At 42.3% G+C, this 16,305-nt stretch overlaps 2 protein-coding genes across 15 annotated transcripts in view; one reads left to right on the top strand and one right to left on the bottom strand.

Moving 5' to 3' along the window:
- Nucleotides 1–1,703, bottom strand: part of ryr1b (ryanodine receptor 1b (skeletal)) — a 65,136-nt gene extending 63,433 nt beyond the window's left edge. For 5 of the 7 annotated variants that reach the window (XM_026317693.2, XM_026317685.2, XM_026317710.2 and 2 more), the window contains exon 1: nucleotides 1,396–1,703. In XM_026317693.2, coding sequence (XP_026173478.1) covers nucleotides 1,396–1,443 — 48 coding nt within the window. In that variant the 5' untranslated portion in view covers nucleotides 1,444–1,703. The remainder of the gene's footprint in view (nucleotides 1–1,395) is intronic. The other 2 variants (XM_026317667.2, XM_026317719.2) reach the window with 1 other exon arrangement.
- A 3,479-nt stretch (nucleotides 1,704–5,182) lies between these two features.
- Nucleotides 5,183–15,997, top strand: rasgrp4 (RAS guanyl releasing protein 4). Of its 8 annotated transcripts, none has more exons than XM_026298678.2 (17): nucleotides 5,183–5,691; nucleotides 9,455–9,627; nucleotides 10,761–10,872; nucleotides 11,073–11,135; nucleotides 11,234–11,365; nucleotides 11,469–11,607; nucleotides 12,281–12,454; nucleotides 12,590–12,706; nucleotides 13,146–13,421; nucleotides 13,526–13,596; nucleotides 13,842–13,983; nucleotides 14,099–14,208; nucleotides 14,339–14,489; nucleotides 14,572–14,608; nucleotides 14,897–15,028; nucleotides 15,128–15,335; nucleotides 15,551–15,997. In XM_026298678.2, exons 1-17 carry the CDS (start codon nucleotides 5,675–5,677, stop codon nucleotides 15,744–15,746), a joined length of 2,250 nt encoding a protein of 749 aa, XP_026154463.1. In that variant the 5' UTR covers nucleotides 5,183–5,674; the 3' UTR covers nucleotides 15,747–15,997. The 8 variants fall into 8 exon arrangements, with proteins under 8 accessions (XP_026154463.1, XP_026154462.1, XP_026154468.1 ...); XM_026298677.2 differs by having other exon boundaries at nucleotides 11,466–11,607; XM_026298680.2 differs by having other exon boundaries at nucleotides 5,184–5,691; nucleotides 11,466–11,607; nucleotides 15,128–15,330.
- The last annotated feature ends 308 nt before the right edge of the window (nucleotides 15,998–16,305 follow it).

The raw sequence follows: 16,305 nt of genomic DNA, 5'->3' as shown, positions 1-16,305 counted from the left end.
GCAACAGCTAGGTTGCTCTACCGTCTTCTGGTTATTACGAGCTGACTCTACAAGCCTGTAAGGAATCCTGTCCATCAAAGTAGTTCTTTTGTTCCTGAACTATTATTTCACAGCTAACTAGGCTCAAATGCCAATTAAACATCAGTAAATGTCACAGCAGCCGTAGCAGTAAAGTAGAGCTCTGTGTTAACAGAAGGACATTTCACTGTGGACATTGTGATGATGCTCTTCTCAAAGACAAAGTGAGCAAGGAACTGTTGATGGAAACAGTCTGTCAGCAGTAATTCTGTATTATTCTTCATTGACTTTGACTATTACTGTATTATGTTAATGCAACATCAACAACATTTCTGGTGTAATTCTGAAGAGTAAAAACCAACACAATTAGTCATTAATGTGTTTTTTTTCCATGGATGTCATGGATTTCAATGTCACATGTAATTAACAGTAGATTAACACCTCAATGTATTTAAGAAATCAGAAAGAAAATGTATTAATATACTAATATTGATTTAATATCTATATTTGTAAAAGATTCTTCAGAAATAGCTTTGAGTCATGTTGTGTTACTCCACACTGAAACAGGTATTGCAGTGTTCATTTTGGGGACTTGCCCCACTGAGTTTGAGTCTGTGAAGTGGATATCTCTTAACTATGACACTGTGTTAGCTTCTCCAAGAAAGACATGCAGCCTTTGGCCAGCTGTCCCTGAAGGCCCTGGGTAGCTTGTTGCTCTGCCTCCTAACCCCTCACTGACAGGCTCTACTTTGCTCAGATATAAATAGATAACGATGGTAACAGATGCACCAGCCCCTGTCTATCTGTGCTCACACACACACACACACACACACACACACACACACACACGCACACATATGCACACGCACTGTTACCCACCTATTCTTAAGACCAGAACGTTCTGGAAGTAATATGAAAGAGATTAGGCAAGACAATATGTGGTGCATCCTGAAAAGATCAAAATATGATCATGTAATGGAGGTTAACACACCAAGATTTCTGAGCTCACAAGAGATTAAAGAAATCAATTACCAAGTTTAAAGAGAGCAATAAGCAGGTCATGGCTCATTCAGGGCACTGCAAAAATAGTCAACTATATACAGAAGCGGGGCTTGGCTCTGGGAACTGCAACTTCAGACTGGACTTAAATGTCCAATGCCAGAGAAGCAAGTGCGAACGAAGTGAAGAAACTAGGACCAGTGGACACTGAAGGACCATTAAAGTTGATGCTGGATGATCATGAATCAATCTCTTTTCCTTTCTAAGCAGTATAGTAACAACTCCTCATCTCCCTCTCTAGCCCCAAAACCCTCGTTCTTCTCTCCAGCAGCCAATGTAGGTTAGACCCTCCCAAAAAGGAAAGTAAGCAGGACTCACCGTTCGCAGGAACTGAATCTCCTCCTCTCCCTCTCCCCCTTCTGCCATCCTTCGCCAAGGGTTATTCGCAGCTCCTTGGGAAAGAAGAGAAAATCCTTCGGTTTTCTCTCTTCAGGATTTTAATTTTTTATCTTCTTTGCTACACGACCCTTTCTCTCTGCTGTACCCTTCTCTCTCTCTCTCTCTCTCTCTCTCTCTCACTCTCTGTGTCTCTCGCTCTCAGTGCCAGTGTGTGTGGGTGTGCAGGAGGACTGCATGAGTCCCGTGGCTCTCACACTGTGAGAGAGAGTGACAGGAGGTAATCCTCTCCCCGGCTCTTCTCTCCTCTCGCCTTGCATCCCCCAACCAGCTGAAGGAGGGGTGGTGGGTGGTTGAAGGAGAGGCAGGCACCTTGTTATACCACTCCCATCCCACCATGCCGCCATGTTTGTAGAAGTGGGCCACTCCTTCACACAGGCTGCCCCCCTCCAGCGCACACACCTCTCTCCCCTCCTTCCACGTCTGAGTCTATAAAAGGAATGAGGGTGAGGACCAGCTTTTGGGGAGTGTGTGAAAAGAACAGAGCACACACACGTACACACACACACACACACACAAAAAACTTTCAGAATCAGATGGATATACCCAAAGAGGTATCCTTGTGTGTATCACCTGACAGTCAGCTGATAAGGTTGCACCATAACAGAGACTCAGCAAAAGAACATACTTATTTTATTATTAACTGATATACGGACTAAGATAAAGTTGATTTAAAGTCTAAGAAATCCTGAAAAAGTAGCTCAAAACAATTCAATAAATGTGACATTGTAAACAACAGATTGTTATACTGTTCTATTTGAACTGGCCAGGACACAAAAACACTTGACTAACTAATTTTTGCATTTTACGGTAAAGTCACTTTAAACTACTAATACAAATACAGGAATCTCTTACTCTGTCAAGTAACACTATGTGTTCATGACTGCATTGTGTTTAGTAAGCAGCAAATTAAGAAAAAATGACTGGGACATAGCTCATGCTGTCAGGTCCATATGTTTTGCTTTCACACTGTGTATGTTGTCTGAACCACTTAAAATCCACATTTACACACCATTGTAAAGTTTTGCAGAGAAAAGCTGCAGAAGCACAAATCAGTGAATGTTGCATTTTTGCTTGACGTAGGCAAACTGCATATTATAATTATTAATTTCCTGTTGGTTATAAGCAACTAAATGAATAATAATTTCACCTCAGTTTGCAGATATAACTCCTATTCTTCACTAATCGATCATGTCATTTTTACTTAAACCTTCCTATGTACTTAAAATCTGTTGGATCACAGCAGAGCTCAGCCTACAGCCTGACACATTTGGTGTACTGATGCTTTGTTACTGTCCAATCAATAACAGGATGAGACGCCTCACACAGACATTATGTCAGGCTTTTAACTAGCTCAGTGCTCTCTCACACTTTCCCATAAATTTTCTGATTTTATGCTTGACTGTTAAAACTATGAACCTCTTAATTGCACTAAAAGACCAGTAATAAAATTTTACCTTATCATTATTTACATTTTGATTTCTTAACCATAGCAATATCACTGTGACCAGCCACCAGACATACATGTGGTATCACTGCAGTCACGCATGAAAACCCTTTGTCATGATGAACCTGACATGTGTTGTAATGATCAGGCATGAATCCTAAAAGGACATCCACCTGTCCATTTTAGTCTTTGTCAGCAGTGGGATTCTGCCTTCTTTCCTTTTTTTTACGAGGGGAGATATGAACAGTGATTAATCAACAGAAAATCTGTTTCTCTCTTAAGAGCTGATTGTGTAAAAAATTCATCAAAACAATGCAACAAAAAAATTGCTGGTTTCAGTTTGCAAATGTAAGAATTAGCAATATTCTGTGTTGTATAAAACTGTGCATCAAATATCATTAAGTGCTGGACTGTTGGTAGGATAAAATCAATCTGAAGACACCACGCTGGGCTCAGGGAAATATGATGATCTCTTTTAGTAGCAATTTTTAGCCAGCAAAGAATTCATTAAATAACAATTTGCATCCATAGTTAAAACATCCTATTTAAAGGTGTCCATCCAGCTTCCCTGCCAGTCTCCATACAGCGTGAATGAAATCCTCTTGTGTAGCTCTGAAAAGACATACCTTGACACTACAAGGCCAACAGTGCTATTTTCTCACAGTATCAGCAGCTCTGTCTGCACAGCCTGATGCATTCCTGGAGGAAACAGTAAATCTGCATGAGTGTCAGTGGCACTCCCCTCCTCATCATATCAGGCAGCGGGAATGCACCAGACAGAAAAGCGCATCACACAGAAACCAGCCTCCAGACCGTGTGCACATACAGTCCACACATCCTTACCTGCTCAGTCTCCATCTGGCATCCTTCAGCATGCTCTGTGTCGCGCTCATCTCCCGCTGCAGCAGCAGCTGCTCGCCGGGATGCAACTCCGTCCAGCGGCTAAAACGCAGAGGGACAGGGGGACGCGGAGGAGGTGATACGCAGTTGAAGCTGAACTAACATGAATTCTGGGAGTTTGAGTCCTGATTGTGAATTCACCTGCTGCTGATTTTTTTTTCGCCATCTCATAAATCCATTGCATGCACTTTAGACGCTGCGCCTGGTGGTGGTGACATTGTACCGAGAATTAAAGTCAAATCACTGAACAAGCATCTCCCACAGTGATCAGCAGCTAGAACCTAACAGTAACGATCGAACCTGATCGAACAAAGGTCAATCCAGCTAACTACTTCATATTAGTTCATATTAATTGAAAATACTTCCGTTTCTATATCAAAACAAAACCTCAAACAACAGCAACTAAGCACATTAGCCACAAACCAAACTCAGGTTACACATGGGGGCCTTTTTAAACCAGTGCAACAGTAAATTTAATTTATTCTGGTGTTGAATAAAAAAACAAATGTTAGCTGTTCTATTTCTCAGCATGTGTCAAATGTCTTATTTAACAGCTGAGTTGATTGCACTGCTTCCTGTTTAAAAAAAGCCATTGCTTAAGGTTACAGTAAGATTGCTACATTTCCAAGAAAGAACATTACATTTTACTCTATCCCTGACATTTTCATGCACTCTGTTTAAGCCCTTTAATGCTTTCCTTTGTAATGCGAAGCCAGATGCATTTTTAGGTGTTTTGTACTTGGCATGCAGGGACAGCAGGAGCCTTGCTTGCTCTGTGCATCTTTTCTTGCTTTTGAATGCCATATCACCCACTCTCTTTGCCAGACACTCAGCTTCCTGCAGCAAAGAGCCCACCTCTGTAATGTCCCCTGTTTGCTTGACTCTTCCTCTTGGTGTGTTAAAACAAGGATGCCTTTGAGCATCCCTGTCCAGCTGCACAGCCACATTCACAGGCATAAACACTACCTCCCTGTGTAATCACTCGCTACCCTGAGAAATAACAGAGGAGGCTGAAAAAAAGAAGAAAAGGAAGAAATCAGGATGATAGACATGATTTCGGGGACCCTGGAGACCCTGGATGAGCAAATCTATTAGTGAGATACATGTCACACTTCAGCAATGTTATCAGACATCTAATGTCTGTTTTGTTTTTCTATGTTGATACCCTAAAAACGAACCACAGACGTTGCTTCCTGGAGTACACTGATGGTGCTCAGATGACTGCTCATCACTCTCTCTCTAACTTTACTCCTCCTCCACTGGTAATGCCGTTGTATTCACTATTCTCTCTCTCTCTTTCTCTCTCTCTTGCTTCTCTCCCCTCCCCCTCGCGCACACACACACACACACACACAGAAACTGATGAGTTCCCCTATCTGTCAGAGCCAGTTCCTCCATTTAAGATGCTGACTTGTTTATGTTCAAGGCAAAGTGAATAGCTTTTGTTAGCTCTTGCACTCTAATTTGAAGCTTATTTGAGGCATTTTCTCTTAACATGTCTGCGTTACAGGCAGAGGGGGCATGAGGTCTGTTTTGTTGCTAATTTGATATATATCTTAGCAGAGGTAGAAGAGGGAGAGAGAGGCTGACTGAAACACAGAGTGGTCTGATAAGCAGAGTATAGGCGTGGAGTTTGGTTTGGTTGATGCCTGGTTCGTGGGTAGCCCTCACCCCCAGCAGCTCTCCGTCCTGTGCCCGCTCTTGCTGTCCTGAGCACACAACACACAGAGGACACAGAGGAGGAGGAGGAGGAGGAGGAGGAACAGGGTCAACCATGGAGCTGTAGGGACACGCTCAGATGCCCGTGTGGATCACCAGTGGAGGAGGAGTGCCGCCGAGGACAAGAGCTCTGCCATGAACAAAACCAAGAGGTAACTAAAAAGAAAAGAAGAGAGTACATCAGAACTGAAAGTTGGGTGCACTCAGACCTACTTGCAGCTCAGTTTCTAAGCAAGTGTCAGTCTGAGTGTGTCAGCAGCAAACGTTTTGTGCAGCAGAGGTGTGTGAACCTTGAGGTTATAACTGAGATGTAGTGTGGTTTGAGCAAAAGCTCTTGAGAAGGTAAAGAGAAACAATGGCATTTCGTTTTTTATTTCATGCTTGGGTGTGTGTATTTGAATTTAGCTGGGTTGCAGACGAGAAAGAATAAGACTGTTTAAAAAAGGAGGTTGTTGACACATAAACATTCATACTCACAGTGCTAATGTCTTTGACCTGCATATCAGTGAAGGCTATCAACTTCTCAAATTATTGTGTGTACTGCACACAAACAAGTCCTGACATTGTGCGTGCCTGTTGAGTGCTGCCTGCTCACTGTTCAACGGAAATGTGTTCTGCTTTTCTATTTGGGCCAGCTATTCCCCATTTACATATGGTGATGTATTTTGCATTTGACCTTGGATATTTCTAAGAAACTACAGGTTTAGTAGCTTGTTGAGTTACTGCTGTAGTTGTGACCACAGCTCTTATCAGATTGCCTGGAATGAAAGGGTTATGTGTTGAATGCTAAGGGAGCCAGATGTGTGATATAAGCTAACTAGGCTGAGTTTAAGGTGGACTGATGAAGTGGTCTTATTAGTCTGTTCCCTGCAGTCGTAAGGTGATCTCCAAGATTAAGTTTTGCTAAAGTGCAGAAGTGATTAAAAACTGTGATGGAAAAACACAAGATAATAAATCTTCAATGAAGAAAAAAACATTAAGAGTAGAGTTAGAATTAGAGTAAACCTCCAGGAAATGAATGTAACTCAATGTAAATTCCAACAAGGAATGAAAACATTTTTGTGTATGTGTATTTGTATATATATTATATTTTTATACCATAGAAGTGAGGAGGTTTTGGTTGGTTCTTCAAATAGCTGTTTGAAGGGTTAAGATTTAGTTTTTTGGGTTCAGGTTAGAATCAGTTAAGAGTTAGGGTTATGGGGATGTATGCCTGTGTGTGTGTGTGTGTGTGAATGAGAGAGTGAAAGAGTGTATGCACAGGTACTAGAGGTGTGTGTATCTGAAGAGGTATGATTTCATTAACTGATTCATGGCTGCTGTCCTTAACACATTATACCTCATCTTCCACACTAAAGAGGTTTATGAATGTCTGCTATGAATTTTCTGATCCTAACTAAATTCGCTGCTACAGTGGCTTCATGTTGGACCGAACGGACGAATGGCTCATTGCAGCTGATGCACCCCTTGATGGGGAAGGAACAAGAACGCAGGTTGTGAGAGAGAAGAGTGGGAGAAAAAGAGCAGCTCACAAACAAGGCCTTCAAAGGGCCCTGGGTTCAATTAATCAATTAAGGAAAGAAAGAGAGGAATTTGCATATCCCCCTGCTAGTGTGAGAGAGGGAGAAAAGGGGGGGGGTGAACTGGATCTGTAGCCAGGAGTCCTGACACGGATGGAAATGGGAGTGAGAGGGGGATTTCCTAAGAAAAGAATAAAGCAAGGATGAAGGAAGTGGAAAAAAGTGGGTGAAGGAGGCATCTTGAAGGAAAAGGAGGTGTGGAGTGTCTTCCAAGAAAACTAGACCTCAAACTGAACTCAAGTTCAGATTTTTTTTAAAGTAACAATTACATTTTTTTTCTAATTGACTTTATTGGCTTTTATCAGTTGTGTTTCAGTTGATGTCCTGTTAAATATAGCAAGGAAATCACTATGTTTAGCCATATTGAGTTTCAGACTTTTAGGTGAGTGCGACTGCCCAAACAGTAACTCCAGTTATGTTCACATTTGCATTGGTGTCCACCACAGCCTGACTATTTACCAACGGCGCTTGATCTCTTCAGCTGCCCAGGCTCATTACTGACTGCTCTGCTGTGAGTTACCTGCTCAACACTCTTGGGGAAATTCCCTGACAAACATCATGACATCAGTAACATTTCCCCATCAGCACTTCTGTTTGTAGTAGCAATCGTGTCTCCTCATATACAGAGCTGGATTCACTCTGAGTCAAAGAGATGACAAGTTGTAAAGGGCACCAAGATAAGAAGAGCATCGCCTAGAAGTTAGATGATCATTTAGCCAGAACTGAATTAATCATTAGTTTAGACATTATAAAATACAAATGACGCATTAAAAAATAAAAATGATAGGCATCCATTTGCCCCAGATGCTTAAATAAGATCATTTGTTGATTTATCATCATTGTAGAACACTGATATACACTGGTATAGATAACCCACTACAGTCTCCATGTGTTGTGGGGCTTACCTATCCTTAACATAGAATACTTCACAGTGGTACATGCTGTGGTGTTTTGTGTTGAGTTCAGTAGCCATCAGATGTAATGAGGCAAAGTTGAGGAGGAGGAGAAGGGGAGGTGGGATTTTGTTGCCCAACAGGTATCCTAGCCAGATATGAGGTGGTCACCAACACCCTCTTCCCTCCTCATTAGGCTCATTTGATACCTGTGATGTCTAGTTGGAAAAGTACATAAAGGCAGGAGAGCAGCTTGTGGTATAAATAGATCAGTGAATGTCACCCTGTTAGCCTGTATGCGATTGTGCAACCAGGAGTGTCCATTCATGTGTTGTACATAAAAGCAAACCTAATGTTTTTGTGCAGCTTGAGTGTGGATGGATGTGTATGTTAAGTTATGCATTGTGTGTGTGTGTGTGTGTGTGTGTGTGTGTGTGTGTGTGTGTGTGTGTGTGTGTGTGTGTGTGAGAATGCGAGTGGGCTGGGGAAATGAGCCACACACACAAACACAGGTTAAGAGAAGGGGATGTAGGCCTGGTCATTCAAGGAACTTGTCACAAATTCTGTGAACTCGCAGTGTTTCCTGGTAGTGTTATCACATTAGTGGCAGTCTAGAGACTGACACAGTTTTGCAGCGTTACATGGTACATACTGTTTGTACAGCTTCATGAGGACACAATCTGAAACTGTCACACAAAAGACTGAAAGTGTCATCACCTTTTAAAAAAAGACCAACCAGCATACAAACTAATCTGGTTTCATTTTAACTGATTTCAATTCAACTGTAGCATCAGGACTGTGAATCAAACCATTTCCCTCAAATTTCTAACAAAACACAGCAAAGATATCAATCATAACATATGAAGCATCAGTTATTGTGAAATCCAGAGAGACATTGCTAAACTGTGCTCCTGATCTGAAGAGGAAGCATTAATAGTATCATGAAATAAAGAAGTGTTTGCCTTTAAGAGCATTTGAAAGGACCATAGATGTTAAATGCTAACTCGTCCGCTCATTTGCAGAAAATGAGCATTGCTCTTTAACCTACATTGGTTAACAGTTCTTTTGCACTTGACCACACTCAACATCAATCCAGCTTCAGTGTAGGGAGTGGCCAAAGGTGTGGTCTTGTGTCTAACTATGAGTAACATCCGTCAACAAATTTTGAAGTCCAGCCCCCAGTCACACACAGCACCCCACTAATCTAAATCTGTGACATATTTGGCAAACGATGAAGATTATGTGGTCTATCTGCTTGCAGATAGAGAGTGACACAGAAAACTGTGCAGTGGTTTGCAGTTTGCCTGTGCAAGATGGCTCAGACAGCTGCAGCACAGCTTATCAGATGCTGGTAGCTGCATTTCCTCAGGTGCTGACCTACACTAGATCACCACACTCTGCTCTATTTATTTGTACTTTGACTCTGTCTCTCTCTCTCTCAGGAAACCCAATGAGAGCCCTGCTGTGCCTAAGAGCAAGAAGCTGGTCCAGCGGAGGAGGAACACATGTCCCAGTCCTCAGGACATCAGCCGGGCCCTACAGAGCCCCAGCTCTGCTCCCAGTGCCAGTGCTGCCAGCCTGGATGAGCTCATACAGCGCTGCCTAAACTGCTTTGGTCAGTTGCTGTCTCCATGTGCTTTCATTCCTACACTTTGTCATGTGTCTGTACTCTCTATCACAACCAGGTTATATAAATGAGGGAGAGTAAGAGGGAATCCAGGGTGAGAGGTAGACAGAGAGGGAGGGCGTGATGACACAAAGAGCAGTCTCATACAATCAAGCTTTGTTCTGTTGGGCTGCCAACTAGCCATTCCCATGCACTGTAAAACTATATCACTTGCTTCTCTCTGCCTTTCTTTCTGTAGTCTTACTCTTCTCAAAATTACAAATACATATTAGATACCCCTAATGGCATCTAGCATACAGATAGTTTGTAATTTACTGCTGCATTGCACTGCAATGCTGCAAGTCTTCTTTTTGTTGGCCTCAAAAACTGCAAATTAACACTGGAACAACTCAACAGCAACATACAGAAATAATGTCCTGGCTAATACAGTTTTTCTCTGAAACCTTTTTAATCCAAGATTAGTAACAGGACAGGAAATGGTGCTGTTTAATTTTATGATTTGAGTATCACATGCGATCACAGGGAAATAAGTACATATCTGCCCAGACACCACTAGTACGAAGTGGAATCTTGTATGATTTACTTAGATTCACACACTAAATATTAAATGTGTACAGTGAATGGCTGTGACTATTGGGTGTTAACACATGATTATTTGTGAGTGCATGCATGCAAATGTTTCATTAAATAGTGAGAGAGTGGTTGCAGTTTGTGGATATGAAAAGGATCAAAAGTTCCAGTGCTACTTGCTTTGAGTTGACTCTTTAAAGGTGCCAAGGCAGTCTTGTTTTAGGCCTTTGCCCCCTTTCTACCACAACCTTCCACAACCCAGTGAGAGACAGTAACATTAAGTTGCATTCTTAATGTTTCTTTGAATTGAAGGTTACAGATGGCTGCATGTTATAGAGCAGGTGAAAGGCAGAAAAATTCCTTGGACAGGTTGACATTCTGTCACAAGGTTAATGCTGACAAATCAGTCACACTTAGGGGACCTGAACCACTCAAGTAGAACTAACCAACTGACTGAAATGAAGCTTGAGCACTGTGCAGTCCACTGTTTTATTGTTTTTAACCATATTAATCCTCCTTTTGTGAAATGAGCTACTGTGTTTCTGCTGCAGATTCAGAGGGAAAGATTTCCAGCCGAGGAGGGCCCCAGCTGGTCCACATGACCCTGATGATGCACAGTTGGGTTGTGTCATCTCAGACATTTGCCCAGAAACTTCTCACCCTATATCCTCCACTGTTGCTCAGTTACACTGGTCCCACCAGTGCACTGCTTCCAGTCACGTCCACTTTCATTAATCAGATTAGGAAACAGGCATAGCTTTGTTTTGCACTGTTTTTCTGCAAAGTACATATCCCTGCTGCTTTTACTGTAATGTTGGGCCATGACTGCACACAGCGTGAGGGTCCTTGACTTTTTCTCTCACTTATAAGGATTGTCCATTGGACAAGAGAGGACTGAGACGGACCCAGATCTGCCACCTTGTCAGGTGAATAAGGACACCAGGCATATGACAGTGTGACAGAACTGGTTTTCCTGCTCTATTTGTGGGTAGTAAACATATTTTTGGTCTTGCTTCATGGCAAGGCAGTGGATCAGCCAGTTCCCGGCTGTATTCGAGGCAGACCCTCTCCTGGAGCAGACCATGGGGGACCTCTGGGCACTGGTCCGCTCAGACGGAGAGGAGACACACGCGCAGCTCATTGACACTTCCTGCTTGTGAGCCATGTTTTGTTTTGATTCACCGTCATGCATTTTATATAAATAGAAAAAAAACAGCTATTTTTGTCCTGTTGCTTGACTTACTTTTCCTTCCCAGAAGCCCTCATGGTAACGTATCCCAGGCACCCTCACCCTCTGTGAAGAAGAGGAAAGTGTCTTTGATCTTCGACCACATGGAGCCAGATGAAATGGCTGAACATCTCAGCTACCTGGAATTCAAGAACTTTTGTAATGTTTCAGTAAGTTCAGTGAAACCTCTCACTATTTGCTGTTCTTACTTGGCTTAATGGGGGAGGCTGCATTATGTGGGTGCTTCCAAAACAAACACCCTTTAATAGGTGAAAGTGCATCCCATAAACATTCAAAAACACACTTAAACTGACCCGATACTGGAAGACATGATGCTGTAGCAAATATTTATAGTTGAAACATAATTTTACCTGACAGCAGAAACTTGTCGGCACTTTTGTATATCACAGGGTTTTATACAGTACAGAGAGAGCTGTGAATAAAATGTTGGTGAGAGTTTCGTTCTCCATGTCCTTCAGTCTTTTTATTCATGTTTATTATCAGTAACAAGACATTTGTAAGAAAACGTTTGCGTTGCCAGAATGTAAGAACTCCCTTTGGCAGTGGTGTAATATCTTCGGCAGCATCGCTTTGTATTTTCAGGATGTTCAAGCATTTCAAGTGACCACTCACTCTCTGGATGAAAGCTGCAGGACATCCAAACTAAAATCCATTTACTTATTAATATCCACATCTCAAACCCTTTATAAAGAATGATAATACAACTATCTGTTTAGTGAAACTGCTGAAAGTTGTTGAGTTAGATGTTTAGTTAAGTTTTTTCAAACTATCTTACACACCTGAGTAATTTCCTGCCTGACTTCCTACAATCTGATTGGCCAGTTCCTAGACTACCGCAGCTACGTGGTCCGAGGCTCGGTGAGGGACAACCCTGCTCTGGAGCGGTCGGTCATGATGTGTAATGGAGTCTCGCAGTGGGTCCAGTTGATGATCCTCAGCAGACACACGGCCCAGCAGAGAGCCCAGGTCTTCACCAAGTTCATTCACGTGGCTCAGGTAAACTGAAGGAGCAAACATCATAAACACAGCTAAGAGGCTCAGGTGGATTTTTGTTTGGCTGCCTGTACTTGTCAGGTTTACATGGTGTTTTGTTCTCCACAATCATTCAGTCATTTGTTCTTTCCTCTGTAGAAACTTCGTGCCTTGCAGAACTTTAACACTCTAATGGCAGTAACCGGAGGCCTTTGTCACAGCTCAATCTCTCGCCTCAAAGACACCTCTAACCTGCTGCCTCCTGACATCACTAAGGTATGTTCTATAAGCACTGATGGCTTTGGGTGAAACAGCAAGTCATATTATCATATTTAACTCCCCTCTTGAGGTTTTCGTTGTCTCATCCTCATATTATTTCATTCTCCTTAGTCGTTCTTTCTGTTAAAAACTTACTTAACATAGTTTAATGTAAGGCCATCAGCTGTGTAACTGCATTTACTGTACAAACCGAATGGTAGGCATGACGTACAGTTGTTTTCAAATTCATGAGTGTTGTGTAAAATTTGATCATAGCTTAAAATTGTCCAAATTTAGGAAGGACATTAGCCTGAAAATGAAATGTGATAGACTACATTAATTTTTGCAGCTAATGTCCTTGTTTAATCATTTGTAATAATTAATCATTTGTATGTTACGTTTTTCATGGTTTATAAGTCTGAGTTATCATTACTTTCTTGACCTTTAACCTCTCCAGGCTCTGAGTGAGATGACAGAGCTACTCTCCTCACGCAGCAACTACAGCAACTACCGGCGAGTTTACAACGACTGCAGAGGCTTCAAGGTGCCCATCCTGGGTGTCCACCTGAAGGATCTGATCTCGCTGAATGAAGCCCTGCCCAACTACATTGACGAGGAGAAGATCAACCTGAGCAAGCTGCAGCACCTGTACAGCAACATCAGTGACCTGCTGGCCATTCACAGCTGCACGCCGCCCTTCGAGGCCAACAAAGACCTTCTGCATCTGCTCACGGTACCAGACAGAAACAAGGAGATGGTTTTTAAGGAATTCAGATTTTAAAACATCCAGAAAGACCATCTTAAATGATGATGTTTTAATGCTTCAGCTTTCTCTAGATTTATACTACACTGAGGATGAGATATATGAACTTTCATACACCAAGGAACCCAAGAACCCCAAGATCCAGGTCAGTAGAGCAACATAGTTCTTTCTGAAGCTGAGCTCTATCTAATGCCATCAGGCTCGATTATTTAAACTTCTTTTCTGAAGAGGAAGGCCATTTGTGTACTTCTGTGGGTGTAACATCTTCAAAACAAAAGCATAGACTCCCTGCAGAAATACATCAAAGTCAGCCACATCAAAGCGCTGTACGTTAGGGAAGCGTGTTATGTGGTGGGTGTGCTCTTTTTTTCTTGTTTCTCACATATGCAGTCCTTCGTGTGTCATCACTGCATCTGTCGGTCCACAGCCTGTAGCTCCAGTTAAAGCGCCGGTAGTTGCAGAGTGGGGCTCAGGGGTCACCCCCAGGCTCGACCCCGACACCATATCTAAACACGTCAAGCAAATGGTGGATGTGAGTATGTAACTCTGCAGCAACCTCCTGCCTTTCACTTCCTTATAACTTGGCAGGCTAAAGCAGAACTAACCAAATGCTCCTTGACTGATCTGATTGCTGTTGCCCCCTGCAGTCCATAATGAAAAACTACGACCAGAACCAGGATGGCTACATTTCACTGGAGGACTTTGAGAAAATAGCAGCCAACTTCCCCTTCTCCTTCTGCACTCATGAAACTGACAGGTGAGGAAGCTGCAACACACACAGAGGCCTCTCACCATGACGTGGCTGCAAAAGAGATATCATGAAACAACATAGAAACCTCAACTGACTTACTCACGTTGTGTTGCACTTTGGAAAATTTTCTGCACAGGGAAGGACAAATCAGCCGTGAAGAAATCACCTCTTACTTCATGAGGGGAATGTCTATATGTGCCAAGTTGGGCTACAACTTCAATGACGCACATAACTTCCATGAAACCACGTACAAACGGCCGACCTTCTGTGACATATGTGGAGGCTTTGTGAGTGTCTCTTTACACTTTTGGTTTGTTGCTTGCCCCATCAGATTGTAATATGTAATATATGATGTCTGATCTCTTGTAGCTGTGGGGTGTCATCAAACAGGGGTATCACTGTAAAGGTAAGATCATGAAGACAACAATTAATTCATGTCATGTCAACATCTGGTAGTCGGCAGCTTCATCAGAAACAAGATTTTTCATAATATAAGATAAAAAATAAGTGAAAGGTTCAATTCGCTCCATTACAAAAACGATACTTTCTTATCGCATTCAGATAATTTTAGGGTTTGAGATATTTGTCTCAGATTTCTGCTGCCATGTGAAATCTGGTTTCCACAGAGCTGTTGTGATTTGAATGAACTACTGCTTATGCTTCCGTTAAAGTCCTAATCTGTTTTCGGTCTCAGACTGTGGGATAAACTGTCACAGACACTGCAGAGATCTAGTGGGAAAGGAGTGCTTGAAGAAACACAAAAACACAAGTGGGTCCTGCCCATGCACCCCTGGCCCCGACTCAAGAACCAAGGGCAACAGCTGGAGTACGTCCTTTCACCATCATATACAAAACACAAACACAAACCTCCCTCCCTATAAATGATCCTGAACCCAGTGCACTGGTGTCTTATGTTCACTGTTAGGTTCAGAGGAGGAAGCCTTTGTTTTCCCACATAGTAATGACACAGAACACAACAAGGGCACTTCTGTTCGAAAAAACAACTCCAGTGATTCGACGCTGTCAGACCGTTCCACACAGACTGATCCTGGAGTGTGGACACCTGAGAAAAAGGACAAGAGGGTAAACAACCACAACTCTCTTGTACGTGTGTCTCCGGACAGAAAGGTGAGGTGGGCAGCAAGCCATTGTTTTCCACATTTTAAAATTCCTGCACTGTTTTCATTTAAACTACCTTGTTTAGACCATTATTCTCCATCTATCCAAAAACAGTGCCCTTTTTACCCATGTTCACCCACACAGATTGCTGTTATTTTCATTTAAAGAGCATTGCATGTCTCTCAACCATGAGTCAGAATAAACTATTGATGATACATTTGTCTTCCAGGTCAAGACGCTGCCACAGAGAGCCCGAGGCTGCTCCATGCCTGTTTCCTTTTTGCAGGAGAAGATGGAGGAGCTGCATCTCTACAAGGACAAGAGCAGGGAGCCAGACTGAGCACTCTCTTCTCACATTTCACCTTCAAGGACAAAAATCCAGACGACACCACCGCGTTGTGACAAAGCCGTCTGACTGGTGTTGAACTGATGACATTTACTGGCTATTCACTTTAGAATGCCATTTATCACAAATGGACTCCATGTTTTCAGATATTGTTCTGCCATGTTTTTAATGTTATTTGTATTGGTCTGTGATAGTTTAGGCTCCGAGCATCAATTTTCCTACTGTAATTTATGAACATGTCATTTTATTGTTAGAAGATGTGCCTTGGTTCTCTGGTGCTAAACTGCTACACAACCTCAGTTCATAGTTACATTTTTGGCAACCAACAGATATGCCAGTTTCCCAGTTTTCTGAATTTTAGAAATTGCAGGGTAGGAAATTAACACTAACCTCAAACTTCTGGTTACTTTTAGCTGTGGCAGCTACAGTGTATGACAGCTTTGCTCACGGCAAGTGAGCCAACAAAACAACAGCACTGCTGTTTGTCTTTGAGTTGGTTGGTATACAGTGGGTACGGAAAGTATTCAGACCCCTTTAAATTTTTCACTCTTCGTGTCATTGCAGCCATTTGCCAAAATCAAAAAAGTTCATTTTATTTCTCAATGTACACTCAGCACCCCATCTTGACAGAAAAAAAA

The sequence above is a fragment of the Mastacembelus armatus genome, chromosome 13 (assembly GCF_900324485.2).
Source record: "Mastacembelus armatus chromosome 13, fMasArm1.2, whole genome shotgun sequence".
Classification (NCBI taxonomy): Eukaryota; Metazoa; Chordata; class Actinopteri; order Synbranchiformes; family Mastacembelidae; genus Mastacembelus; species Mastacembelus armatus.
The sequence above is the reverse complement of the archived record's forward strand: the minus strand, read 5'-3'. Positions and strand labels throughout refer to the sequence as shown.

Excerpts from the sequence above, each read along its gene's own strand:
- rasgrp4 (XM_026298677.2), top strand. Across the intron at positions 11,608-12,280 it reads AGAACTTTTGTAATGTTTCA|TTCCTAGACTACCGCAGCTA; the intron begins GTAAGTTCAGTG and ends CTGATTGGCCAG. Across the intron at positions 15,336-15,550 it reads TCTCCGGACAGAAAGGTGAG|GTCAAGACGCTGCCACAGAG; the intron begins GTGGGCAGCAAG and ends TTTGTCTTCCAG.